General features: G+C 50.9%; 1 protein-coding gene across 2 annotated transcripts in view; it reads right to left on the bottom strand.

Moving 5' to 3' along the window:
- FAM53B (family with sequence similarity 53 member B) overlaps window positions 1–26,672 on the bottom strand; it is a 122,000-nt gene that overhangs the window by 55,211 nt on the left and 40,117 nt on the right. For both annotated transcript variants that reach the window (XM_003277769.4, XM_030805831.1), the window contains exons 3-4: window positions 18,514–18,568; window positions 4,032–4,804 (exon numbers count right to left, since the gene is read on the bottom strand). In XM_003277769.4, coding sequence (XP_003277817.1) covers window positions 4,032–4,804; window positions 18,514–18,568 — 828 coding nt within the window. The remainder of the gene's footprint in view (window positions 1–4,031; window positions 4,805–18,513; window positions 18,569–26,672) is intronic.

The raw sequence follows: 26,672 nt of genomic DNA, 5'->3' as shown, positions 1-26,672 counted from the left end.
CCCATTAGGGCTTTCCTTGCTACAGTCAGCCTCCCCCACTCAGGATCCAGATGGCCGGCTCACCTGCAGCCTCATTCAGCATCTCTGCCTGCTCTCTTGGCACTGGGGTTTTAAGAAGACATGAGCAAAGACAATCTGAAAGCAATATCTACACCCCACCCTGTGCGTCTCATCCCCGACAGACAAGAGCCCCCACTGCCATTAACTGGACAGCTGTGCCCCAGGGATACGGCTAGGAAGGGGTAGGGTGGCCAGCAGGCCCCCGGGATATTTCCACCCTAGTTTCAAGGGCGACAGACAGACAGGAGAATGCTCACACACGGCCAACTTCCTCTGGCAAGGGGGGGGCGAATCCAATTGTCACCATTTCATAACCCTGGGCTCTGAGTTGACTGCAGGCTGAGCTGAGCTGCAGGGCAGGCCTCCTTCCCATTTACAAAAGAAAAGCGATGAGGCAAGAAGATGAACAAACAAGACAAAGAAAGGGGCATGAACAGAAAAGGAGGATGGAAACACAGGAAAAACAGTGGACAAAGAAAAACAGGCATTCTTACAGCAGACAGAGGGCACCTCCCGGGAATGTCCACCCTCTGCTCCTACTTCTGCCTCTGGAGGCACCCAGAAGCAGCCCACACCTTCCCTCCAAGTCCCGCGACTGTGACGATGATCATGAGTATCTGTCAGCACCCAGCCTGTGCCAGCCAATGCACTGGGGGGAGTGTGTGTACATATAGATACAGATACACACACACGCATATCAACAGATGTGGACACACATACATATATAAACACACACCCATATGGATAGCGCATTATCCACACACGTTGTTTCCCTTGATTCTCCCACAGTCCTGTGGCAGTGGTGGCATTTGCTGCACAGACATGTCAGGCAATTTGCTTAGGGCTTCCAGTCTCCAGCCCCACCTCTGGAGGCCTTCTGGTTTGTCAATGTCACCTTCTAAATGCAGATCCAAAAGTGAACACCATGCCCAGAAGAGCCCTGATGGGCACAGGGACCAGGAGAACTTCAGTTTCCTTAAGAGAGACTGGAATGGACAAGCTCTGAGGTCACATCTCCTGACATTCTCTGTTGCTAGCAGAGTCTACACCCCAGGGCACTTGCTCCTGTCGAACTCAACTGTGGATACAGATGAGAGCAGGGCCTTGGACCTCAGAGCTTCCTGCCCTCTTACTCTCTCAGGTTCTCTCCCTGGACCCTTTCCTGCTGGTGGATTGGAGGGGCTCCAGCTACCACAGTCCATCAGGCCACACCGAATGATGGCCAGAGGGAAGCCCCTGTGTGCTCCCGCACACCCTCAAGATCTGCTCTAGGCCCCAGTCAGGACCTCTAGGGGAGCTGGGGCTTTTCAGAATGGCCAGCTGCTCCAAAGGTCTAACTGAAAAGGCCCTCTGCAGCTTTAAACCGAGGCTCTCATACACCTGGCCTCAGAACCCACATACGAAGGGCGCCTTTACAAGAATGCACAAGTGGAGCTCTCACCCCCAAAGGCAAATGTGTAAACCAAGATCAAAAGGCCCACGAAAGAGAAGCCAGAGCCCAGCAGAAGGAAGCGTGGGCCACACCTGGGTACCAGCCTACCCTTCCAAAGATACGGAAAGCCTAACTCCAAGCCTTGCTTCCATGGGCACGCAGAGCAGACCCCAGCCCCTTCTCAGTGGTCCCAAATGTTGAGTGAAGCCACAGCACGCAAAGGCTGGGGTCTGTGGCCAGTGGCCAGTAGTCTCACCTCACTGGCCATCTGGCAATACGTTAGTCCTTGTACACCAGCAACATGCCCAGCTCATCAGGTTCCCATGCACAAGGCCGTGCACTCACCAGGGCTCTTGATAAATACACAGGGATACCCTAGGCCTCATTCTCAGGGCCCCACAGAAAAGCAAGGCCCACCTCCCCAGGATAGAAATCATCTGATGGCAGAGCCAAAGCAGGCAAAGCCCCATGGAGAGAGGGCTGACCAGGGTCTAGACTCTTGGTGGGGGCATGGCTCAGCATCCACGGGCCCAGCCTCAGGGCTCTGGCCATAGGCCTTGGGCACTCACGCTTTCCAGAGGCCCCTCTCTACTTTCCCTGTGCCCGAGACCCGCTGCCAAGGAGGTGGCCAAGGACAGACAGGCTGAACCACAGCAGCCTCCTCAGGCTCCGCACACCTTCCCAGATCTGGGAGGCCTGCCTGGGGCCGATGAAGCCATCTATACAACTGGGCGCAGCCCCACTGAGCAATATATTTTTAAATAGTTTCTAACCAAACAAGGTCAAGAAATGTCTCCAATGATGCCAGTGGTGTTATTCCAACTGTGGCTAGTAAAATACAATAACATGTATGTTGTTTTTATTACCTATCTAGCTGATTAGGTAATAAAATATGCTCAGCATTAAAAATTTAGCTGAAGCCATTATCATACCCAGAACTCGGGGCTCTGGGTTTTCCTCAGAAGTCACCCAAATCTGTCACCTTTCCAGACTTTTAACCTATTTAAATTTTTCTGGAGAAGGGAAATTCCTCTTGGTGTCCAATAAATGTGTTCAATCCCTGTCCAGCTAGTAAAGTCAAAAACATTCCACTACACAGCAAAAAGATTGGCACACGCCTGGAGCCACAATGGAAGAAATGGAAACTAGCTGAGAAGGGGCAAGAGCTCTGCCCCACACCCCTTCAGGCTCTCCCTCAAGCAGATCCCACTGACACAGGGAGGCACAAGCATACCACCACCTTGCCCTCCCATAATGCCCCAGCCAGTGCCCAGGCTCTTGAACAAAGGTGGCCAGAAAGTTTGGACTCTGGGGCCAGGTATGCTTTAGACTTAGGACACCGGCACCTCTTCTTTTCTGGGTAGACCTCTATGTTGGGAGTAGGAACTAAAGGAGAGAAGAGCAAAACCCCATGAAGAGAAACTGCATGTTCTTTGTAAAAGGAAAGAAGACCCAACTGAGAAAACAACATTGGGCTTGGAAGGAAGTCAGCTATGCCCGCCCGAAACACAGTGAGCACGATGAGCCTGCTTCCCCTGGATCTGGCCATAATGCTGAGTGACCAAGGCCAACCCCCTCCAATCCCTCTGAAACCATCCTCATCAACAAGAAGATCTTCACCCCTTGCAACCCAGTGAGACCAATGTTTATATAAACAAGTCCAGAAAAAATGATGGTCAGACCGTGGCATTAAGCAACTGATGGCCTCCTGGATGAACACAGAACCAACAGTGTTGTGTCCCATCACATCCGCCCATCCTTGAGTCAGAGGTCCCAAGGGCCAGCACCACTTCCTCATCCCCAGCCAGAACCAGATGCAGCCAACTCTCAGGCTCAGAGACGCTCCTGATGACAGAGTATTAACTCCAAGTTCATCTCATTCAAATCAATATCCAAGATCAGTGTTAGCACAAGGCAGAGCTCCAAGACAAAGAGGATAAAGTCCAAGTGACAGGGGTGTGTGGCCAGATACTTCTTCTACAGTGAAGGGCAAGGATGATTGCAGAGGCAGCTCAGAGGATATTGATCGCAACATCTTGATGGCCTCACGTTTCAACAGTTTAATCAAAGGAATAAGCTCCCCCCAGTCACTAGCTCTTGGAAACCATTACCCACAACCCTGATCTCAGGATCAGCATAACCCAAGGGGCACTGAATCCCAGTGTGTGTGAATGTCTCTTGCAGCAGCTGCAGGGGTGGCTTCCTGGGAGAGACGGCTCCAGTGAAGGGCCAGAGGGGATTACCAGTGTTTGGTCCAGTGAGTCTGCCCACCGACACCCCGCCTCTCACCATCCGCCTGCCCTTGTACCCCTAGCACTGAGCTCACAGTGAAAGGGAATATTTGGTTGTAAATAGAAATAAACGCTTTTTAAAAATCAACTGGAAATAATCTTTCTTTGAATAGGATTTAAAAAAACAAGGAAATTAACCCACTCCTGGGTATTTCTGAAACTGGCGTTCTACGCTTGTCTAGGACGGCCCAGAACCAGTAGAGGCTCCAGTGAGCACCAAGGTGACTCCAGGCTGCTGGGACTCTTACCTGTGCCATCTTGGCAAGGTCTAGAGAAGGCCTCTGCTCTTGCACTTCTTCAGGGCGCCGCCTTTTAACACCGACCTTCTTGTCGTTAAGGACACACGGCTGGGAGCGGCTGCGGGAAAGGCCGCTGGAGCGTCTCGCCAGCTCTGGCGTTGAGGCAGGTGTGCTGTTGGCTGAGGGAGGACAGTATTCCACAAAGGAAAACTGCTCATGTGAGCAAGAGAGGGACCGCTGCAGGTCCAGCCGGCCTCCTCCCACGGGGTGCAGGTCAGGACTCCAGGTGTCACCTGCCTGTCCACACGGGGCTGAGCCTGGCACCCCTTGGCAGGGCTGCCCTCCAAATCGGTGGTGGAATCCTGCCTGGTCGCAGGGTGAGGAGAGCACGTTGGCCCGGGAAGGGAGGCTGAAACTGGAACTCCTCTGCATGGTGCTGAAGCCGTTGGAATAGCGCTGGACGCTGCCCCCGCTGTAGCAGCGTCTCTTTTCCACGGGAGTCCAGACTTTGGAGCCCAACGGCCTCCATGATGTCCGGCAACTGGACATCTCATCGGAGAAAGACAGTGAGCGGCACTGGCGCTTGCTAGGGGGTGCTGAGGGGTTCCCGTTGTGGTCGCTGATGCTGAGGTCTTTGATCAGACTGGTCACAGCGCAGGCAGTCACTGCCTCCCGGTGCCATAGTGAGCTGTCCTTTTCAGGCAGGCATTCCCAGATGCTGGTGCTCGGTTGGTCAATCTGAAGAGGGCATTTCCTGTCCAGGTCTCGCCATCTGTCATTTTCTGGTTCATAAATGACAAGGAGAAAACAGGATTTGAGAAGACCTTCACTCCAGCCCTTTATTATCTCCACACCAACAGCCCGTTTCAAACACAGTATCTTAGAGCCAAAAGGCCCTTAGAAACTATCCAGTCCAACCTCATTTTACAGATGAGAAACTGAGGCTGAGAGAGGAGAAGTGAATCCCAAGGCTTTGAGTTGGAAGTTGTAAGCAGAGCAGGGCCTAGAATCCAGATATACCCCTGGGACTCCTGATACGGTTTTATTTCCAGTGTACCACACTGCCTCCCAGGAGAATCCAAAGCAATATTTTTCATCCAAAATGTTTCTCATCTTATGGGTGGGAAACCAACTTGCCCTGAACCCTGCCCTGGCCAGTGAGAGAGTCGGGACAAGATATCTGTTAAGTGCCACTGGGTTCTCTGCAGCTCTCAAGACTGGGACTCGATGCCCTGGCAGAAGACCACAACCAAAAGATGTCTCAACAGCTCAGATGGCCAAGGTCAAAAGATGGCTGGGGCACTGCCAGGTTAGTTCACCCCAATTCCACCTTGAAAGCCTTTGCTGATAATAGAAGCTGGAGCTTGTACTGATTTAGGTCACCTCCATCAAAATGCTCAACATCGACGTCACCAATGGCTGCCAATCACAGAACTTTCTCTGTGTTCACTCGATTTTTCACTTAAAGCAATTAAAATCTCTAAGAACAAATCTTGGGCTTCACAGACTTAAGGGCACCACTTAAACGTATGTATTCAGGTCTTTACTTGAATACACAAATAAATAACCTACCCTGCTATGAAATGCTACATTTGCACTTGAACCTTTATTTTGTGAAATAGTCAAGAACTATTCATTGTTTTTCTACTATGGAATCAGGCACCGTGCTGGGAATTTTAGGAGATGCAAAGATAAATTTGACATAGTTCTTGTATTCAAGTTTACAGTATAAAAGCAAAGTTATGAAATATGCCATGCTGTCAGGGAACAACCTGTTAGTACTATTTTCTCGAGCCTATATATATTTATAAATCATGCACATGTGAATGGCTTCAGTCAGTCAAGAGAAGAATAGAAGTGAAACCTGAAATGATATTTGGTAGGTATTTAAACGCACGCCGGGTCTCTCAGCAATGCAGATCACTTACTGAGCATTCAGCTGGGCTGTGTAATCCACACACAGCACCCTGAGTGCAGGTACCATCATGGACCAGATCAGGAGACCAAGGCTTGGGGGACATTGAGCAACTAGCCCAAGGCCACACAGCTAACACCAGACAGGATGTAAACCCAGCTTAGTCAGGCCCCAGAGCACAGGCCCTTTTCACTACACTGCAGCACTGAGGTGGACTGTGGGTGAGCCTGACTCTGGCCCTGGCCTTAAGAAGTTTATGGGTCAGGCAAGACAGGCTCAGGTGCAAACAACTGAGATTTAACCCATGAGTGCTCGAGGCAGCAAGGACTACAAACCTATCTCCTCTACCAGTGGCCACTCCTCAAAGGGCACCAACAGACCCACCCCAGCTGAGCGTCACAAGCAGCAGCTACTTGACTGACTCAATGGGAATGACCTGTGCAGACCAAAGGGAGGGCCAGGAGCCCAGAGGAAAAGCCGAGGCAGAGCTAACGGTGGTTCTCCTTCCTCTTGGGCATCCTGCCAAGGTCATGAGATACAGATTGAGGGGCTGGGACCCTGACAGGGGACACTAGTAGAAATTGTCCAGAGGCTGTATTCATGGGGGGCCTCAGAAGCTGGAGATGCAGGAGAGAAACCTTCCAAAAGCCCAAGCAAGCCAGCTGCAACAAAGCAAGACTGGTGCTAAACATCCAATTCCTTCATCATACATCGTTCATCTCATCTCTGAAATTTCCCAGGGCCTGACCACAGCAGGTCTCAATATCTGCTCCTCCAACTGGATTGGATCAATTAGTTCCAATAATCATCCAAAGTACCTCTTCCTGCAAGATGCATTAGGTTGTTCAAACATGCTTCACCACCAAGGAAACCATTCCCTTTGGGTATTCACCATTCTATTAAATCAGTTTCAACTTGACACTAGTCAGCAGTTGAACGTCCAATAAACTAATATAAAGTAAAAAAAATTTTTTTGAGACAGGACCTGCCTCTGTGGCCCGGGCTGGAGTACAGTGGCATAATCTCAGCTCACTGCAACCTCCACCTCCCAGATTCAAGCTATTCTGGTGCCTCAGCCTCCTAAGTAGCTGGGATTACAGGCATGTACCACACGCCCAGCTAATTTTTGTATTTTTTGTAGACATGGGGTTTCACTATGTTGGCCAGGCTGGTCTCAAACTCCTGGCCTCAAGTGATCCACCCACCTTGGCCTCCCAAAGTGCTGGGATTACAGGCATGAGCCACCGTGACCAGCTATAAAGTAAAACTAAAGGAAATATAAACTCTTGTTGACAGAGTCACAACTATCCCAGTTATCTGATTTAAAAGAAAACAAAGTTATCCTAAGAAAAAAGTGAAGATTTATGTATGATGATGTTCATCAAAATGATGAGTGATAGCAAAATGGTAAACATAATTAAAACGTCTTACAGTAGGGGCCGGTTAAATAAATTATCAAGGAATAACATAGAGCATACAGAAGAAGAGTTTCAAAGAATATTAAATGATGTGGGGAAATGCTAATAATATAAAGCTGAGCATAAAGAAACAGGAAATAAAACTGTATAGAGGGTGTGATTCCTACTTAGCAAAATATGTCTGCTGTATGTGAAGGTAAGAAGGAAATAAACCAAAATGTTAATAGTGGATTGGCAGACAGCTGGTTGGTTAGTTTATTTTTTCTCTTTTGTTCTTCTACAGTCTCCAAACGTCCTATGAGAAAAAATGTATTATCGAATATGTGGGGGATGTGACCACCAAGCCCACTGGTGCTGTGCCCTTGCTTAACTCAGGAAGTGAGCCAAGGTCGGGGCGGGGGCCCACAGCCCGCCCTCTGCTGGGTTAGCTCCTCTGGGTTTTCAGGAAGTTGCCGTACAAAACGCTGGCCACTAACTTCTCTTTTGAGACAAGGCACTGAGGCACCAGATGGGCCAGGAATGTGGCCGACTGAGGAAGAAACCAATGGGCTTGGCACAGAGCAGCGAGGGTGGCCGGTGCTCATGGAGCCTGAGACATACTACAGACTGTGTCTCCGCCAGGCCGCGGGGAAACCCGTGACATGAAAAGGAGTTGATCCCACTCTCAGAGGATACCATTTTCTGTTCCATTTTTGCGCCACTGGCCTGGAATTTTCCCCAGGTCTAGGGAAATCATAGAAGAAAGGGGAATCGGGAGCCAGCTAAACAGGAACACACCATCCCTCCCATCTGCCTTCCTTTCCCATGGCCAGCCTGCGATCTTGGTGCTTCTTGAAGGGACCCCTCAGGGCCTCCCTAGTCCAGGCCTACCTCCTCACTGCCTCTAGAGAACTTTCTGAAGCCCCCACCTATTGTGGCCCATTCACTTCAGCTGTCAGCCACTGCTTCCGGGAAAGAAGACAAGCATTTCAGACTGGCACCCAGGCCCATCTCTTCATCATTCCCCGCAACAAACCCTACACTCCAGGTATCAAACCTCCTATGACAGTGGAGGTCAGAAAAGAATCATATAGAGTCAAAACCATCCTTGAAGAATTCCTGAACCAGCTCACAAAGTACAACTCCTGCCCTCAGCTTTGTGTAGACAAACCAAAAGGGTAATTCTTATGCACCACCGATTCTTTATAAAACTAAAGTTTAATAACTAGACTGCAGGAGCAAGCACAGGTAAGATCTATATGCAGAAAGGCTGGAAGTCCAACTTGCTGGTCCTTGAGGTGATTACCAAAACCCAGGGGCATCAGAGCTGGGTGATGAATTCCTACAGGACCTACTCCTTCTGTGTTACAGAGTAAGCCTCTATGGCCCGTAAGATTTCTTTGTTGTAGGGAAGATTCGAAGAGTCAGTTTTTAACTGTGAAGAGAAGTTGCAGCTTCTCCCAAACATCAGCTCTTTCACTCCTTTGCAAAGAACATTCCACACCTTTGCAAAGGCCTGGACTGTTCTTTTCCTGCCTTTATCCTCCTTTCACCAAGAATCTCCTCATTTAAAAAGCCAACTCAAAGCTCCTCTGAACATATACCTTTCTCCTAGCTCTATGATCATACAGCACCTATGTACCCGAACTTTAATTATTGATCTGCTTACACATCTACTTCTCCTCCTAAGCCATAGACTCTCAAGCACAGCCCCAGTATGGCTCCCCAGTGCCTAGCACAGAGCAGGGCACACAGCAGACCTTAGTCAGTGGTGCATGAATGAGGGAGTGGATTGCAAACTGCAGATAAAAGCTACAAGAGGATGTGGTGTTCTCTGGGACTCACCCATCTTTTGTCCTTGGCAAAGGTGAGTCTTCCTTGGCCAGGTAAGTCCAACCGGGACTGTGCCCTGAACCGTCTGCCCCACCTGGGCCATGTGGCCATGTGTGACTCAGCCAGGAGATGGGTTGGCAGAGTCATGTCTAAGATACTTTGGAAAAGCAAAGCACTGCTATTGTGTATCAACACCAGCCAGGTGGCCACTTGTTCAGTCGGCAGGCAGATAATATTGTAATTGTTTCTATCTTTATCGCTTTGAGAAGTACAATATGAGAAAAGTAAAAACAATCAAGGCTATGTTTAGCCCTGTGTTTTCCGCATGCATTCGCTCAGGGAACAGAAAGTGATTTGTTGGGTCAGATCACCAGACAAAAGAAACAGGAATAGAAGCTAATTTTTAATGGCAAACTGCCCCAAGCGCTAGGCCCTGACGTCACACCATACAAAGGGCCTCCGTAGGCCTCCGAGAAGAGGATACGGGGTGCCCCCGCCCCCTCCATTCAATATCACTTCTGCACAAACAACTATAACTCTTTCAAGTCACAATTGCCATGGATGTAGGAGTCTACTGAGCAATAGTCACTTGGTGTAGTGGAAAGGGCAAGGACCTGGGTTCAAACCTCAGCTCTGTAAGTTACTCAGTTCCTCATAGCTATTATGAGAATTAAATAGGCATCTCATACAGGGCATAGAGTAGGCTCTCAAAAACAGCAGTCATCATAAGGATAATTAACGGTACTGGAAAACGCTCTCCTAGCTGAGACTTGACTCAGCCAGAGCTGCAACTGGGTGCCAGCCTCTGTGGAATCCAGCTGGAATGGAAACCTGGCTTCTCTGACTGGGATTTCTCAAAGTGTGGCTTATGGGCCACCTACAGGAGCATCCTTTGGGGGTGTTTGTTAAAATGCAGGTTTCTAGACCCCGTCTCTGACTTGGTAAATCAGAGTCTCTCTGGGTAGGCATTTGCATCTTAATAAGCTCCCCAGGTTATTTCAATGCAAAAATGTTGAGAAATGCGGTTCTGGAAAGCAGATGACATGGAGAACTGAGTTGTCAAACATCTGTCAGAATGACGGCCCATCCAGACCATCCAGCACCACTGCCCAGAAGCTTCAGGAGGGTTGACAATTCTGGTCTCTACAAATTTGAATTCATAACATCACTGAAAGTTGGTGTTTATGTTTTGGTTTGGGCTAATTCCAGGAAGAAGTATGGAGAAGGATCACTTCACCCTTCAGAGGTTTCACAGGACAGGATGGGGACCCTCAGGGCTTCCTTCTCAAGCTACACATGCTCTTGATGGAGAGCCACTAGCAAAGGCCTTAGAAGCTAACTTATTCCTGTGAACAAGATGAGTGTGAAGCCTCCCACTTTCTCCCTGAGAACATGCAAGGGCCCATCAGCTGTGTCCTAAAGATACGCAGAAGGACCCCCCCATCCATCTGCAGCCTGACATCAAGCCCCTGGCAGACCTGAGCAGGGCGTCATGGCCCACAGCCTGAGAGCATGGCACCAGCCCATTCAGTTCTATGCTGCGCCTGTTGCTTTAGCCTTTAGGGCATGTAAAGCTTCTCCACGTCCCCACTAAGCATTATCTTCACAAGTCTGAAATGATACATACATGAGAGCGTGTGCATTTGTGTGTAGCGTAAACACACAAGAGCCTTTGCCTGCAGATGGGAGGGTGAGCCACACAAGCATCCTTGGGCCCAGTTCTCTCAGTCTTGGACAGACTAGGTGACCAAGGTCTCTTCCAAGCTGAGGTTTGATGACTGAGCTTGCAGTTTCTGACTTTTGATTATGCCACAAAGAACAGGAGAATGAGTTGCCTACATATGCAGAGACAAGGACTCAAATTCCCAAATTCGCACTCATAAGGCTCTGGTCCTGTCACCTTCTGACTAAGAAGGGCAGAAGACTGCTGTGTGCACAGATCCTAGAGCTCGAAGCAAGAAAAACACTCAGAGGAATACGAATGGCATCTGACCTCAAATGTTCTTATTTCCATTTCTACCCTTAAATTTGAAGGAAAATTCCCAGGGCCCCAGATTCTTGGGGGACTATAAACCTTCATATATTCAAAAGATAGAGGAGCTTTATAGCCCTAGAGAGCTCTGTGCTATGTTTTCGATGGTGCCTTATGGTCACATAAGTACAGCAGAATGTGGTTTCCAGAAAAGGTTAAGCACCTCAAGTAAAGACCAAGATACAAAATGCCCCAATTAGCAAGCATGCTGTCAGATCACAACCAGCTGACTCATTCTTACATTTCACACCTATCTACTTGTGCTGACAATGAGTATCTCTCCCCTGCCCTGTGGGTTGGGTTGTGCTAACTTGGCCTCAGGGCCACAAAGACTCTATGCTTGGTTTGGGGAGAAGCTCACCAACCCATCAATGGGAAAATCAAGAGAGCTGAGGTGTCTTTCTGAAGGCGGTTTTGCTAAACTGATCTTACGAAAAGAACATGGGGGTTGGGGGGACACAAGCAGGGCAATGACATGAGCTCCCCCACAATCGTCTCATCTGTTTTTAAATGGACTTTAGAGCCTCTGGCTCCCTGGAGAATCTCTTTGCCTGTATGACCAGAAGGAGACTCAATTCAGAGCAGTGTCAGGAACAAAAAGTCCTCGGGCTTTGCCTGCCAGGCCTCAGCTTCAGGTCCTGCCCACGCACCTGGGATGGACTGTAAAATGGCAGCTGTGTCTTGGATTCGGGGACAGCAACACAGGACACCAAGTTCCTCACACAAGGCACAAGGAACAAGGGATTCGGATGGCTAGAGGTAACGCTCCATCAGGCCCCACATCCAAGGAAGAAGGAAGGCGGGTCTGCAGGGCTCTGGGAGGTGACAAAGAGGCTACTAAGGACAAACAGTGGGGTTCAGAGCCATTACCAGGGCCCTGCCCTTACCAGCAGAGTTGGGGTGGCCCATGGCAGCTGCCACTGCTTCTGGGAAGTCTTTGCTCTTACAAAAAGATGCCCAGTGAGATCCTCAAGGTTAAAAACCACACCAGATGGGGCATTGGGAAGAGGGGCCTCAATCTCACCATCTGCACATGGTGGGGTAGACTAGGGTCTTGTGACAGCCCTTCTGGTTCTGACCAGGACTTCCTTTTCTACCCCCCAGCTCCCACAGGCGTTCATAAATGTACAGGGAACAGCTAGTATTTGCACTGGCAACAAGAACTCTGAAGGGACAACAAGGTCAGTTTGGTCCATCTCCTCTGGATTTCCATCCTGATTGTGGATGTGCACAGAGCATGTGAAACAGGCAGCTGCTGGTGATGCATGTCTCAACTGATGTGCACAGCAAAGCTGGGCGCCATTAAACAGATGAGGGAACTGGCGACAGGCAGAGCTTTTCACAAAACTGTCAATAAATGCATATTTACTGTTAATCAGCTAACACTCCAATAGGGTCCTTGCTGAAGCTGAGAAAGAGCATGAATGTGCATCCCAAGCACGTGACTCATCTCATGGGTTGTCACAGCAATCCCCATCTGACTGACGGGGGAAACTGGGCTTCAGAACGATGTCACATCTCCCCCATGGACACACATCCAGCAAATGACAGAGCCCAGACGTCAACCTAGTCTGTAGACCCAACGTCATGCTCTTACAGTTGGGCCAGGCTACCTAACTTGACCATCTCTTCATGTGGAAGGCATGGCATCCAGACAGGCTGGCAGTGGCCATTCCCTGTCCTCTGGCACTATTGTGGTCCCCTCCCCATCAAGTCGTCCCAACCTGGGTAAGAAGGCAGCCCTGGGAAGCTCTGTCTTCACTTGTCACTGGCAACACTTTTCATGTGCCAACCACATTTTACATCTACTTCCATTCTGTGCTTTATTATTCCTGAAACACTGCCTGAAACCAATGAATGGCACAAGCAAAAATTTAAATACCCTATATGGCCAAACTATTTTAGAGATTTTTAAAAATCATGCATATGACCATAATAAAAATAAAAATAATAAAGCAAACCTTAAAAAATCATATATATATACATACTTACATATGGATGTAATTTTTTTTCAATGAAAACAAATCTCATTCTAGCCTACACTGGTTAACGAGCAGTCTCTTATTGGAGGACCTGGCCCAAAGATCACATTCAAAATGGCTGTCTCTGCAAAACAGAAAAAGTGGCAGAGACCAAAAATTTGGCCTGAGAAGCTCTGATTTTCTTATTGCTGTCATTCATTTTGATTCATTCGTTTATTTGTTCTAAGAATCAAAAACACTCAAGCTCTGACGGCCACCCTTTTCCTGCAACGCGCAATCATTTTCCACTTTCCATGACAAACAGTGGCTGAGTTTAAAGACCAAAAGCTACCAAATCTCAAAGCAAAATCTCTTAGTCCTCCCCGGCTCAACACAGCCAACTGGTTTACCCTGTAGAAATTAATACAGAGAGTGCCCCAGGGAACAACCCTTTTATGTACAGAGTAGACTTTAACAGCCAAGTAATTAAACCCTGAAAGTAAGGGCTTATAATTAAAATGCGGACAAACCTGAACTGGGGCGGCACAAGGAGGGCTGCTATAATATTTTTACAATTCCTTTTTATACATAATGTATGATCCTTCTGCTCAAGTTTCCTCTATGTTCTTTGCCTGTGAAATAATTTACATTAATAAATAATTTATTACCATAACTCCTAAAGTAATTATGGGTTTCCATCCAATTTTTTTTAGCATATGAATTGTTTTGTTCTCTGTCCATTGACTTGTATTTACAAGACTTTTCCTAGTAGCCTTTTTAAAATAATTGGTATTGCCTTCGCTTTCTTACATATGATGTGATTTCCAGGTCTCCTCCTCGCCCGAGTGCTGAGGAAAATGGAATGTGTGGTGTCCATTGTCCCTGCAATACAAATGCACTGAATGGCTGCAATTAGCCAAGGGTGGTGAATGGAGACTGCGCTCACTCCACTTGCCCTGTTTCACCAAAAAAAGATTAAACTAGTACACGTGTGACCCTGGGTCCCCCACTGCAAATGGGAGAAGATGCGGAGGGAGCCTTGACTCAGAGTCCACGTGTGGCCCCTGCTTCTCCCCACACAGGATGACTCTCAGCCACAGCCCAGGCCCCTCTTTGTACCCACTAGAAATGAGAGCCAGGAGCAAGGGCTGGCCCCCTCGCCCAGCCAGCTGACCAGTGGGTGGGCCGCACCACGGAGCTGCCACCTGACCCATGTTTCCTGTGTTGAGAGCACAAGAACCAGTCATATAAATGGCTCTTTCCCAGAGAAGCTTTGTAGAGGAAATTCCATTTCAGCAAAGAAGGTGGGCTGGGGATGGTCTGGAAGATGAGAAAGGAAGCCAAGAGTCAAAACAGCCTCCGCTGGCAGGAGCCCTGTGGTGGGGGCTGAGCTGGCACCCTAATAAGGGGCACTGAGCCCTGGTACAGGGCTGGCTGGGCAGCACTCAGCTCTACCCTCTCTGCTTCTCCCATCCACGCTTCATCCTGGCTTTGTTCTCTCTTCCACACTGAGAAGCACAAAACCACTTCTCTGTATCAAGTTCCTAAACTGGGGTAGGGGACAAGGGTGGGGAGGGGCCGGGTATCCAGCTTGCAATCACAGGGCGTGAAGTGCTTTTAATTAAAAAAAATAAAAATAAATAAAAAGCATAGGTCAGGCGCGGTGGCTCATGCCTGTAATCCCAGCACTTTGGATCACCTGAGGTCAACAGTCCGAGACCAGCCTGACCAACATGGTGAAACCCATCTCTACTAAAAATACAAAAATTAGCCAGGCATGGTGGCAGACGCCTGTAATTCCAGCTACTCGGGAGGCTGAGGCAGAAGAATCGCCTGAACCTAGGAGGCGGAGGTTGCCCTGAGCCAAGAATGCGCCACTGCACTCCAGCCTATGAGACAGAGCGATACTCCATCTCAAAAAAAAAAAAAAAAAAAAAAGGCATTGTTGTGAACACTCAATTTATATTAGTTATGCGTTTTATCTAAGTGGGTGCAGAGGAGGCTGAGTTACTTGAAAGGGTGGCATTTTAAAAAGTGACCAGGGTGCTATGCTCCTTGCTCTACTGCACTTGCCCAGATTTTCTGCAGAACATTTGTGAAACCTGAACTCATACTGGCTTCCAGCGAGGACCCTGGCATGGGGGCTCAGGAGGAAAAAATCCTGAGTCGCAGGGCCAACTGTCCCCAGCTCTCATGGGAGAATTCCACTGATCAGCACCAGAACATGAGTCCTTTATCTTCAGGAGACAGGCTGGGGGGTTGGTGATTATGATAATTTGGTGTTTTATCTTCGCACAGCATTGTCCAGCGCTGGAAGGGCCCAAAACCCTCTTGAAAAGTCTAGCCAGCCCCTCGAAGTATTCTCTTCCCCACTGTTGAAAAGCAGGCATGCCGGGCATGGTGGCTCATGCCTGTAATCCCAGTACTTTGTGAGGCTGAGGCAGGCGGATCGTGAGGTCAGGAGATCAAGACCATCCTGGCCAACATGGTGAAACCCTGTCTCTACTAAAAATACAAAAATTAGCTGGGCGTGGTGTCACACGCTTGTAATCCCAGCTACTTAGGAGGCTGAGGCAGGAGAATTGCTCAAACCCGGGAGGCGGACGTTGCAGTGGGCCAAGATCACACCACTGCACTCCAGCCTGGCGACAGTGAGACTCGTCTCAAAAAAATAAAGAAAAGCAGGCACACCTCAGATGAAATCTCGCTGCCTGGGTGGGGTGCACTCCCAGTTCATGGAGCACACGGAGGACTGGAGAGGTAACCTGAGCTTCCACTAGACAGAGTGCACGGGGTAAGGCTCCTGATTGCTGACCCCCCTCCTCCAGCAAGTGCAGGAAAGGCATAGAGGTGGGAGGGAGGATGTGTGCTAGTGTGTGGCCATCTCCTTAAATCCCCACAACTTGCAAGCTGAGGAAACCCAGCCGGGAAGACGGGGTGGTATCCCCATAGCTCAAGGGTCTCCAACAGCTCGTGGGAGTTGGCCTAAGCAGCACGGAATTCACTGTTCGTTGATCTTTCTTCTCCACCAGACAGAAAGCTCCCTGAGGGAAGGGGCAGGGTCTGATTCACTCTATCCTCACCAGGTGCCTGACACACAGCAGGTGTTCAAGTCGTATCTATGACCGCAAGCCACTGAAAATGAAAACAAACTGCAGTCAGTGAAACACCTCAGTGATGCACAGCCATGCAGGTCAGGGTTTTCCTGAATCAGGGAAGGGCCGAGCAACAGAAGGATGAGACCCATGGAGAGAGAGCAGCAGAGGAGAACAAGGGGACTCCACAGACCTCTCACCAGTACAACGGCTCCCCACTTCTCCCTCTGCTGCCTGGCAGTGCCCAGGCACTGTCCCACAGAGCAGAAGGAAGACAGGACCCTGCTGAAGAGGAGAAGAGCCTGGGACGGAGGCACTGGGACCCAGCCAGCACTTCCTAAAGAGCCACTCTGTAAACAGGAGTCTGCAGACACAGCGTAGTCCCTCCTGGAAACCACAGCCTCCCCAGTAGAAAGCAGGTTGCTGGGCTCTGCAGCCTCCGATAGACTCTCCTGGGCCATCTGGGCTTTTTCCCACACACCTCCCTTCTCTGGAGCCTCTGCCTTGGTCCCTGGGCCTCAAGACCTGCCCCTACAAGGGCGACTCTCTCTGTCTTCACAAACCCACCAGACTTCCACCTTATTATAACTTACATAGTGCAAAGACTAGAAATCCTTGAAATAAAGACCAACGTCTCCACAACCCGGTTTCCTGGTCTGGCCTGGTTGACAGCTAAAGCCTAGGCAGGGTTGAAGGGTTGGGCATGCCGGGGCCTCTCTCTTTCCCAGTATGACGCAGGAAGGAAGCTCAAAGGGGAGGCTGTCCCAGGAAGCAGGCGATGAGGCAGGCTTCTGAGCTATGTGTCTGGGGCCCTGAGAGTTTGCTGAAAGCTGTAAACCACTGGGGAGGTATTCAATCCTGTGGGGACGGGCCTCCGAAGTATGTCACACAGAAAACCAGGGCCAGCTGATCTCCCTGTCTCCATCTTCTTCAGTGGCAGCATCAAGAGCACCGCCAGGTGTCCCAGAGCCATGGCATGTGGTTGAGAAGAAAACAATCTCCCTTCGTCACCCACTTGAGTCCAACTCCGCCTACTGAGGGACCTTGCAGAGGGCCACCTCACTAGACCTCAGTTCTCCCGTATGTGAATGAAGCCACTGGCAGAGCCAGCGGGGCCCAGCATGTAAGGAGCCTGGCACAGTGCTCAATCTGACACATCACCTCATCTATGGCAACTGTATCTGAAGAAGAAAAACAAAACACCGCACATGGAGGGAGGACGGAGAAGGAAAGGCAAGGTAGACTCTGAGGTCTGACCAAAGTAACCTTTGAATCTGAAAGCCCAGAGTCATCATCCATCATCCGAGAGTGGTTTCTGAGTCCACATAGACATTACAGAAACTCATCCGGCAAGATGTCCCCAAAGGTGGGCAAGGAGAACCACAGAGAGACACTGAGAGGTCAAACAATACCCAATCATCTGAAGCATCAAGAAATCAATATATTCAATGGTCATCTTTTTTGCCCCCTATAAAAAACAGTAATTCACACTTGCACAGAAACAGAAGATCAAGGCAATCTTCTCTGGAAGGCATGACAGCAAAATGAATCAAGAGCCTTAAAAATGTCCCTGCCCTCCAGCCTGTCTATTCCACTCCTGGAAACTATCCTAGCAAATCATCTCAAAGGCAGACAAGAGTTAGGCACTTACATAGTCACTGTTCATCACAACAGCAAATAAAACAGCCCCTTGACCCAACAGCCTAGATGCAGTTACATCACTAAAGACATTCTGATACATTTACCACACAATGCAGTACTGTAGACCATTAAAATGCATGGAATGAACAATTTTAATGCTGTGGGAAGATGATGGTAACTACTCCAAGCGAAAAAAGCAAACGAATATAGTTTTACATAATTATATGTTCACCGTGGAGTGGGCTATATAAAAAATGCTAAGAACATAAACATACACAAAAATATCAACAGTAACTCTCCCTCGGCATTGGGGCTACGAGAGATTTTTATTGCATACTTTACACTATTGTGCATTTTCTGAATGAAAAAAATCAACATGAATTACTTTAATCATCAGACAGAAATTCTCAATGTTGGAGTTGTAAACCACACACCAGTGCCTGTCCCTTCACTCAGGCACCGTAGGGGACCAAAATAGTTAAAACACACAGAAGAGTCCCGGGGCTGCTCTTTTTGAACTTGTGTCCAGAAAGTGCTTTGAGCGTCTCACCTGGAGGACTCAGACCCTGGCTAGAAGGACTAGGAGGACAGCTTCCAGGATGGCCTTGAGTACTTACCCATAATTCCACAAGAGAAAAGTGTAGGTCCTTGACTCATCTTCTTTGGCGTGTGCTGAAAACAACCAGAAAAGCTATTCACTCTTCAAATCATAGGAAGCATGTTTGCACTGACTCTCTACTGATCCCTTCTAAAGTCACAATAAAAGGGTGACCGTCCTTTGCCAATGTCAGATCAGGGAAAGGAGGAAAAGGCATTCAAAGAGAAAACATCTGCACAAAATTAGGCCCAGATTTTTTGTCCCAAGTCTCTAGTGAGTTATGGAGTCCATCGAGTTAATGGGCTCTGAAACTACACAGAAAGCCCCATGACTTGACACGAGGGGATTTTTCCACATAAGTGATGTGGAGGCGGCCCAGGGGCACGACGGATGGTAAACAGTGGAACAAGCTTCCCTGAGCTGGGCTGAGAAGAGATCAAGAGAGGAGGGGACCTCCCTGGGGACATGAAGAACCTCAAGTAGGGAGCAGAGGGCCCCAGGTCCGACTCCGAGACCTCTCCCTTCCAGATCCAGGGAGAACAGCTCTCCCGCTCTGGTGAGAAGCATGGGGAGAGCTCGGAAGGGCTGGCCTCTGTTCTGCAGACTGTTTTGTGGCTACATCAAGGCCCCCTGAGGCATTTTCTCTGAACTGAAACAGAAACTCAAAGGTTATATTTGGTCTCAACAGAACAGCTATGGCTTTTGAACTCCTTGGCCCTGTATTTCCACAATGGTTTCCCTTTCCACTGTAAACATTCTACATCTTCCCTGATGCCCCCCGCCTACCCTCAACTGAACACTATGGCCACTGGGCAGAAAATAGGCCAACGAGGCCTAGAAGAACCCCAAATCCAGGGCACTTGCTCCATGGCTACACAGTAAGCTGGGTGTGGAATATTCTGGGGGGTTCCTCATGCTAGGTGATACCCAGGTCAAGAGGCTCGCTCGGTCCTCTCATGAGCAGAGACTACCCAGCCAGAGCCCCAGGAAGCAGCTCTGCCTCAAGTGCTCCAAGGCTCCCTCACTCACTCGCCCACTCGCTCAGTGGGCACAGGCTGGTGATTCTTTCTGGGTGGGCTGTGCTGGGGGTCGATCATGCAATGATGAAAGGAGTTCTCAGCCTCAGAGAAATGAGCCTGTCACAGAAGGCTCTAACTTCTGAAAGGAACCCCCAACATTCCCCATCAAAATGACACAAACAGACAAGGCTTCCAGGCTGGTAAGTGGACAAGGGCCCAGGTTCTGGCTCTTTAAGGCCTGGCAGGAGGGTGGGGCTGACTAGGAATGCCTGGCCCATCCAGGTAAGAAGGTGGCAAGCACCTGGCACCAGCTCCCTCACCTCATCCCCATCCACCCAATCCAGGGACCTCTGCACAAGGTCAACACTGTGTTCATCCCACAGGGTTACTAAGGGTCCATCCTGACCAACCTGGGGACACAGACGTGAAGGAGGGCTCACACTTCATGGAAGACAGTCACAGACAAACCACAGGGAGATCGGGGCTGGAGGGGATGTCCAGGTGTGCTGGGATGAGGGTGGAGGTTGGGGTGGCCTCCTGTGGGGGATGCCTAGACTGCTGTTGAGGACCACAGGAGCTTCTAGGGCGGAAGGGGAACGGGGCAGTCCTCCTACAGGTTGCCCTCCTCAATTTAAAATGATCCTAACAGTATCATCAGGCTTGGTCACCCTCCTGGATTCCACAGTGATGTAACCATCCCCTCTACCGCCATCTGTGGAAATATCTGGGAAGAATTCAAAACGGTTGCACCTGCTTCCTCCCATCCCCCAACACAATCCCAGCTGAGAGATGCAGCTGAGACCACACCGAAGTCATCCAATGGCAAGTGGATGACAAGCGCACGAGAGCCCTGCTGCTGGGGCTGCACTGCCTGCGCAGCTGAGAGCTCAGCCTGTGGATACCAGGCAGGCGCCCAGCTCCCAGGCTCAGAGAGGGAAGTCGGGCCAGGGTCTTGCTTGCCAAGGAAGGTGGCTCCCAGCACTAAGGGAACACCTGGGCGCAAGGAACTCACCCTCTGGGGAATCTCGGCCCCCAGCCTGTGCCTGCCACGTGGGAGAAGGCAACCCAGGCTGGGAGGGCAGAGAAGCCACACCAGGATGGGGGCTGGGGAGAGCAGAATTGAGCAGGAACACTGGAGCACCCTGTGTGCTTCACTGGCACGCATGCAGGAGGGCTTGGGGCTTTCCACACCGAAGCAGGAAGCCACACAGTGAGCCGCCCCCTGCCTGGCCAGCAGAACAGTGCTTGCTGGCCACCTCTCACCAAGCCGGCACGTTCTAGACCAAGGGGGACCTCAGGGCCCTCCTGACCCAGGACTTCGCAAGGAACGTTGCCAGAGATGCTGGGGTCTGTCTGCCCACAGAGGCAGCACTGGGCCAGCACACAGAGCACCCTAGGTACTCATTCATACATTCACTCAACTTGCTCATTCATTCAATGAGGACTTATCAGCATCTGCAGCAGGTCCCCAGAGTGGCCTGCCATTTCTAACCTGGAAAACAGACTCCCCACCACCCCACCACTGGCCCTGATCCCAGCCACTGCCAGCCCCAGTGAATGCCCCTCCTAACCGCTCTTACAGCCTGTACCCTCGGCCCCCATTCCCCACCCTCCACCCAGAACCCAGAGCCATCTTCTTAAAGCAGAGATCAGACCACGTCATTCTGTTCCAACAACTTCCCACCGCAACCAGAATCAAATCCCGGCCGCTACCTCTCCTCCACAGCCTACAGGGCCCCATATGAGCCAACCTGAGTACCCCCAACCTTGCTCTGGCCCTCCCCTCCTCACTCACACCACCCAGTGGGGCCAGGCCAGTCACTACCATCTCAGGGGCTTTGTGCCGGGATTTCCACGCAGCAGGCTCTGCGCTGTTCCTGCCCCGTGGCCTCCTCAGTGGCCTTGCCGGACCATCCTGGCTAAAGCGGTGCCTCTCACCTGCTTTTCTCTCTCCCATCGCCTCATTTAATGAACATGGCAGGTATTGGAACATCTGTTCCTGTACTGATTCTCTGCTCCATGGGAACGGAAGCTTCTTGAGAAAGGAGGGCTGTCTTGGTTCCAATATCCCAGCTGACAGCAGGCACCATGGCTACAGCCACCTGTCAGCGCCAGGCTGTCCCACTCCTGCAGCCACACACCCAGCGGACGTCAGGCAATGGAAATGGATTTTCACTGGGCAGAAGTCACTGTCTCCCAAAATCACTGGCCTCACACAAAGTCAAACCTCAGTGGGGAAGGACTGAGAGGCCGGACTGAGTGGCCAGCCTGGGTGTTAGAGCCGCCCCACAGGCTGGTCTGGCCTCCTCATGCCGGTCTCCAACACTCTACCTAAGGGTTCCCATGAACCAGCAATGGTGCACACTATGATTTTCTAACTCGAAGGAACGACTTCTCCATTTCCCCACCCCAGGCGAGCCACTACTTGCTCCTCACTGAACAGATGAAACTGCGCAGCCCAGTGGTGCGGCCCCCTTCTCTGTCAGCAGCATGGCAATTTTGAATTGGGATGCCTTCATCCCCACTGGATCATGTCTTAGTGGGACTGTCAACCAAGGTGCCTCCACCTCCCCTGGCCCCGGGCTAGGCCCAGAACTCAGGCCTGGCTGATCAGACACTGGTTCCATGGCTGACTCCTGAACCACAGAGCTGGGGCTGATCCGCCCAGCAGGGAGGCCCTCAGCCTGCCCGTGAGCACCTGCTTCTAAAGTCCTCCCAGCTGCTCCCACCCTGCCTTTTCTGATGCCCGACTGGCCCCCTCCTCTCCAGCCCTGCGAGCTCGCCCTGTGCTTCAGGGAGTTCTCTTTTGGGGTAAGTTAGCTGGAGATGGCCTCTGGCGCTGACAAAGGAGGAACGCTGACTGATTTCGTGCTTGACCTCGAGACCAGATCAGGGCCTATCTTGCTTTCTGAGCCCCATCTGTAAAGCTAAGCCAGTGGCGGCCAGGCCAGAATGTCATGTACTGACAGCTTTCCAGGGTGCCAGGCCCCAGTGTACCCTGACCGCTGGCAGGTTTCCCTGGTCCAACTCCACATGGGCAAACCAGCAGAGTTCCTGCTTGGATCTAGGGTGGCCAGGGCCTTTCTTTCCCCAGGCTACCCAGTATATGCTAACATTCCCACTGGTATTTACCATTCCTACACACACAGCCTTTCCAACACTTTGAACCTCCTGCACCCACAGTGGGAAGAATGAGCCAATCACGGTGTGGAGGCCCCACCAGGCCCTGAGGGAACCCCTCGGCCCTCTGAGGTTTCACAAGACACTCAGTGTCTGCACTCAGCGAGCACCCGAGCCCTAGCTGAAGTCTGCAATGAAATAAGACCAGAGCACATTTCCCCTTTGTGTTTCTCCCACTGTGAAGCCTCTGTTCCCGAGCCCACCCCGGGGCAGGGCCTCATCTCTGTGAGACTCCTCAGATCACGAGAGAAGGTTTTTGGAATTAGATCCTCGTAGGAAAGGCAAAAGCTGGAAATCAAATGGAGGCTTCAGGGCCATCTGTCTGACTAAAGAAAGCAGCCCTGGCTTAAATAAAGACACAATTAAGGCTCCAAATGAGGAACTGGCCCTGCAGAAAATGCCAGGCCACAACCACGGTTCTTCGTAACTTTCCTCTGCACATTATCGACTAAAGCAATCAAGTCACCTTTTCCATCTCCTGGCATGGTGTTACAGGGAGCCACAGAGCAAAGGGGGAGGCTCGCACTCATGCCCTGCGGGGGAGCGAGTGGAACACCCACACTTTCGAAATGCAACCCCGCGAGACCGTGGCAGTCGAAAGCAAAAAGGAGATCCAGGCCTGAGACAAGAAAGACAAGCTGAGGAGGGAACAGCACCTTTGTGTGAAGACTCTCAAAGATGCTGATAGAGATACGGTGGCCCTGACTCCTGAGGCTCCAGGATTAGCCAAAGTATGGGCCGGCCCCTTGGTATCTCTGCCTGCCCAGGGTGAAAGGCATCAGGCTGCCCTGGACCCTGTGCACTCCTGCATTCTAACTTCAGGTCAGCCTGGGGCCTGCCAGAGATCCTGGCTGGGGCTGTTGAGCTCAAAGTGCCAACTTAGCATGGCCCAAAGTATGAAGAACCCCAGTGCCCAGGCAACTGGGTGCAAGGCCTGACATGACCACTAACTCCTCAGATAAGAAGTCACTTAGCCTTGGCATCCTAATCTGACAAGTACAGAAGGAAGTGCTTGTTTTAGCTACCAGATCAGCCCCTCCAAAAGACTAGTATTGGTTGTTATGCGGAAAGTCAGGCAGCCTAGAGCTGCATACTGCCCTCTGCCCAGGAGCAGCCAGCCATCAGCTCCCTTTGGTCTTCAGCCTTAAGGGAGGATGGGCTGCAGAGAGAAGAGTGGGCCTGGCCAAGGGAGGTGGTCACTGTGGAAACAAAAGAACAGGCCCTTGGCCTGAGTGTGGGCGTGCGGGAAGGAGCTGAGGGAGCACAGTGCTCCAAGGTCAAACGTCTGGGCTGCCTTCCAGGGGAGCAGCTAATGTTAGAACACTGGAAGGAAGAGCCCACTCGGCAGAGGAAGGCACCGGGCAGAGTGGGGGAAAGGGGAACTGGAACCAGCCATGGCTGCTGGCAGTGCAAGTGAAGCCAGGGCCATGGGCACAGCTGAGCCTCAGGGCCATCTCTCCCGGGGCAGGTGGGCCCTGTGCTGGGAAAGGCAAAATGCTGAGCACTGGTCAGTCCTTTTTTTCCTTTTTTCCCCACATCTTTCTTTGAGGGAAAGACAGTTGTTTCACCAGCATTTAGTTTTTAAAACAAGGGAACCAGAGAACCATGGCATGAACCCCTAAGAAGGCTGGGAGGGAGACCGAGTCCTCGCACCCCTCAACAGGCCTCAGAGTTGGCCACGAGCTCCTCCTCCAGTGCCACATGACACCCAGCGTTGCAAGGACCCTGGTGACTTTCCCTTGCACGTTGAGACTTTCCCACTTTGTGACTGAGGCCTGACTCTGGGGACCCAGGGTGAGCTGCGCCTCTGGGGCCTGCTCCCATAATTCCAAAGTGGCCTGTGCTGATACCAGTCCCAGCCTCCCCCACAGTCATGCTTTCCTTTTAAATCTTAAACCTCCACTTGTTATCTTCTTAGTCTGATTAGAAAACAAAAGAAAAATTATTTTCCATCGTTCCTGTTGTTATCTTGATGGTATTTACACGGGGATGATGTTACCAGTTTAGGAAGCTAAAGCAAAACCCCGTCAACTTCCTCTGAACCTTTGCTGGCTGTTCAAAGCAAACGCTAGCATCAGCTTATCTCACATTCTGTCCCATGGATCTCATCACTAGACTAAGATTATTTTCGGTATTTCTTCAGTTATTTACATCGTGTGTCTCTCCCCAAGGCCTGGAGGGGCTCCAAGGCGATCACAGCCCCTGGAACAGGGCCCATGCGAGAAGGTGCTGGGGAAAGCAGACAAGGGCCTGGACTTGAAATCTGTGACTGGGGCAGCCCCTCCCTGGGCTCTCTGAGCCAGTTTCCTGTCTGTATAATGGGGTAGAAATGGGTGCACCCCTGCCCCTCAGCAGGTGGCATGAGGCTCAAGGACAGGGAGGAGGTACCTGGACCTCTGGGCATACAGTTTGGATGTTTGTCCCCTCCAAATCTCATGTTGAAACGTAACCCCCAGTGCCGGAGGCGGGGCCTGGTGGGGGGTGTTTGGGTCATGGAAGCAGATCCCGCATGAATGGCTTGGTGGCCTCCTCATGGTGATCAAGGAGTCCTCGCTCTTCTAGTTCATGTGAGGGCTGGGAGTTTAACAGGTCTGGCACCTCCTCCCTTCCCTCTTGCTCCCTCTCTCACCTTGTGACACACTTATTCTCCCCTCACCTTCTGCCATGACTGGAAGCTTCGTGAGGCCTTACTAGAAAGAGATGCAGGTGCCATACTACTTTTTTTTTGGAGACGGAGTCTTATTCTGTCGCCCAGGCTGGAGTGCAGTGGCACGATATGGGCTCACTGCAAGCTCCGCCTCCCAGGTTCAAGCCATTCTCCTGCCTCAGCCTCCCAAGTAGCTGTGACTACAGGCGCCCGCCCGCCACCACACACTCAGCTAATTTTTTGTATTTTTAGCAGAGACGGGGTTTCACCATGTTAGCCAGGATGGTCTTGATCTCCTGACCTCGTGATCCGCCCGCTTCGGCCTCCAAAGTGCTGGGATTACAGGCGTGAGCCACCGTGCCTGGCCGGTGCCATACTTCTTATACAGCCTGAAGAACCATATGCCAAGTAAACCTCTTTTCTTTATAAATTACCCAGCCTCAGGTATTCCTTATAGCAACATGATATGAACTAACACACTTCCCAAGACCCTCAGTGTAGCCGCACCCCCAACACCTTCCTGCTGGCCCACGCTATAGGGCAGGCAGCGCTGAGCCGGGCTGGGCCAGGCACTGACAACCAGTCAATGTGTTCTGGGCGCATCAGCAAACTGAGCAATGAGAAAGCCCCTCTCCAACAGGGCCACTCCCCACAACGGACCTCTCATCTGGAGCCAAGGGTAGAGAAGAGGAGGAGGAAGACCACAGATGGACCCAAAGCACTGCACACTGGGTGGTTCTGGGCCCGGACAGGCCAGTAACAAAAAGCAGCAGAAAGAAGGATACTTTCCAACAAAGCAAGGGAGAGTTCAGGAAGAAAGCACAGATTCTAATCTGTGTGGCCACAAGAGAACACATGGTAGAATCCCTTCCAGCAAAGCCGCCTGCTTTCCCCTGACTGCTTTCCCTTTCTGAGATGAGTTTTCCTTCCCTGGCTAGGGCTGGGAGGCCATGCTCCTCCTGGCAGAGGCTCAGGCCACACCTCTTGGAAGAGCAGCTCAGCTGACCTTGGGCCCACATGTCCTGGAACCAACTCTGAAGCCAACACCAGGCAGTCCCACCCTGAGAAGGGACCTAGCACAGAGGCGGCCACTGCAGCCAACAGCACAGCTGGACCCGGGAAGGGCTCCTCCCTCGGGACCTCCAGACGGCTCCTCACCCTTGAGGTCCCTTCTTTTTGGTCAGAGCTACTCTAGTCACACCCACTCAGTCGTGAACTGGAGCAGCAGCCAGAGAGAAAGACAATGGTGAATGAGAAGAGGCCAGGCGACACGAACCTACAAGCTCATCCATCCACAAACATCCACTGGGCACCTGCCACGCGCTGGGCCCC

This window comes from Nomascus leucogenys, chromosome 3 (assembly GCF_006542625.1).
Source record: "Nomascus leucogenys isolate Asia chromosome 3, Asia_NLE_v1, whole genome shotgun sequence".
Taxonomy (NCBI): Eukaryota; Metazoa; Chordata; class Mammalia; order Primates; family Hylobatidae; genus Nomascus; species Nomascus leucogenys.
This window is presented reverse-complemented; position numbering and strand designations above follow the sequence as displayed.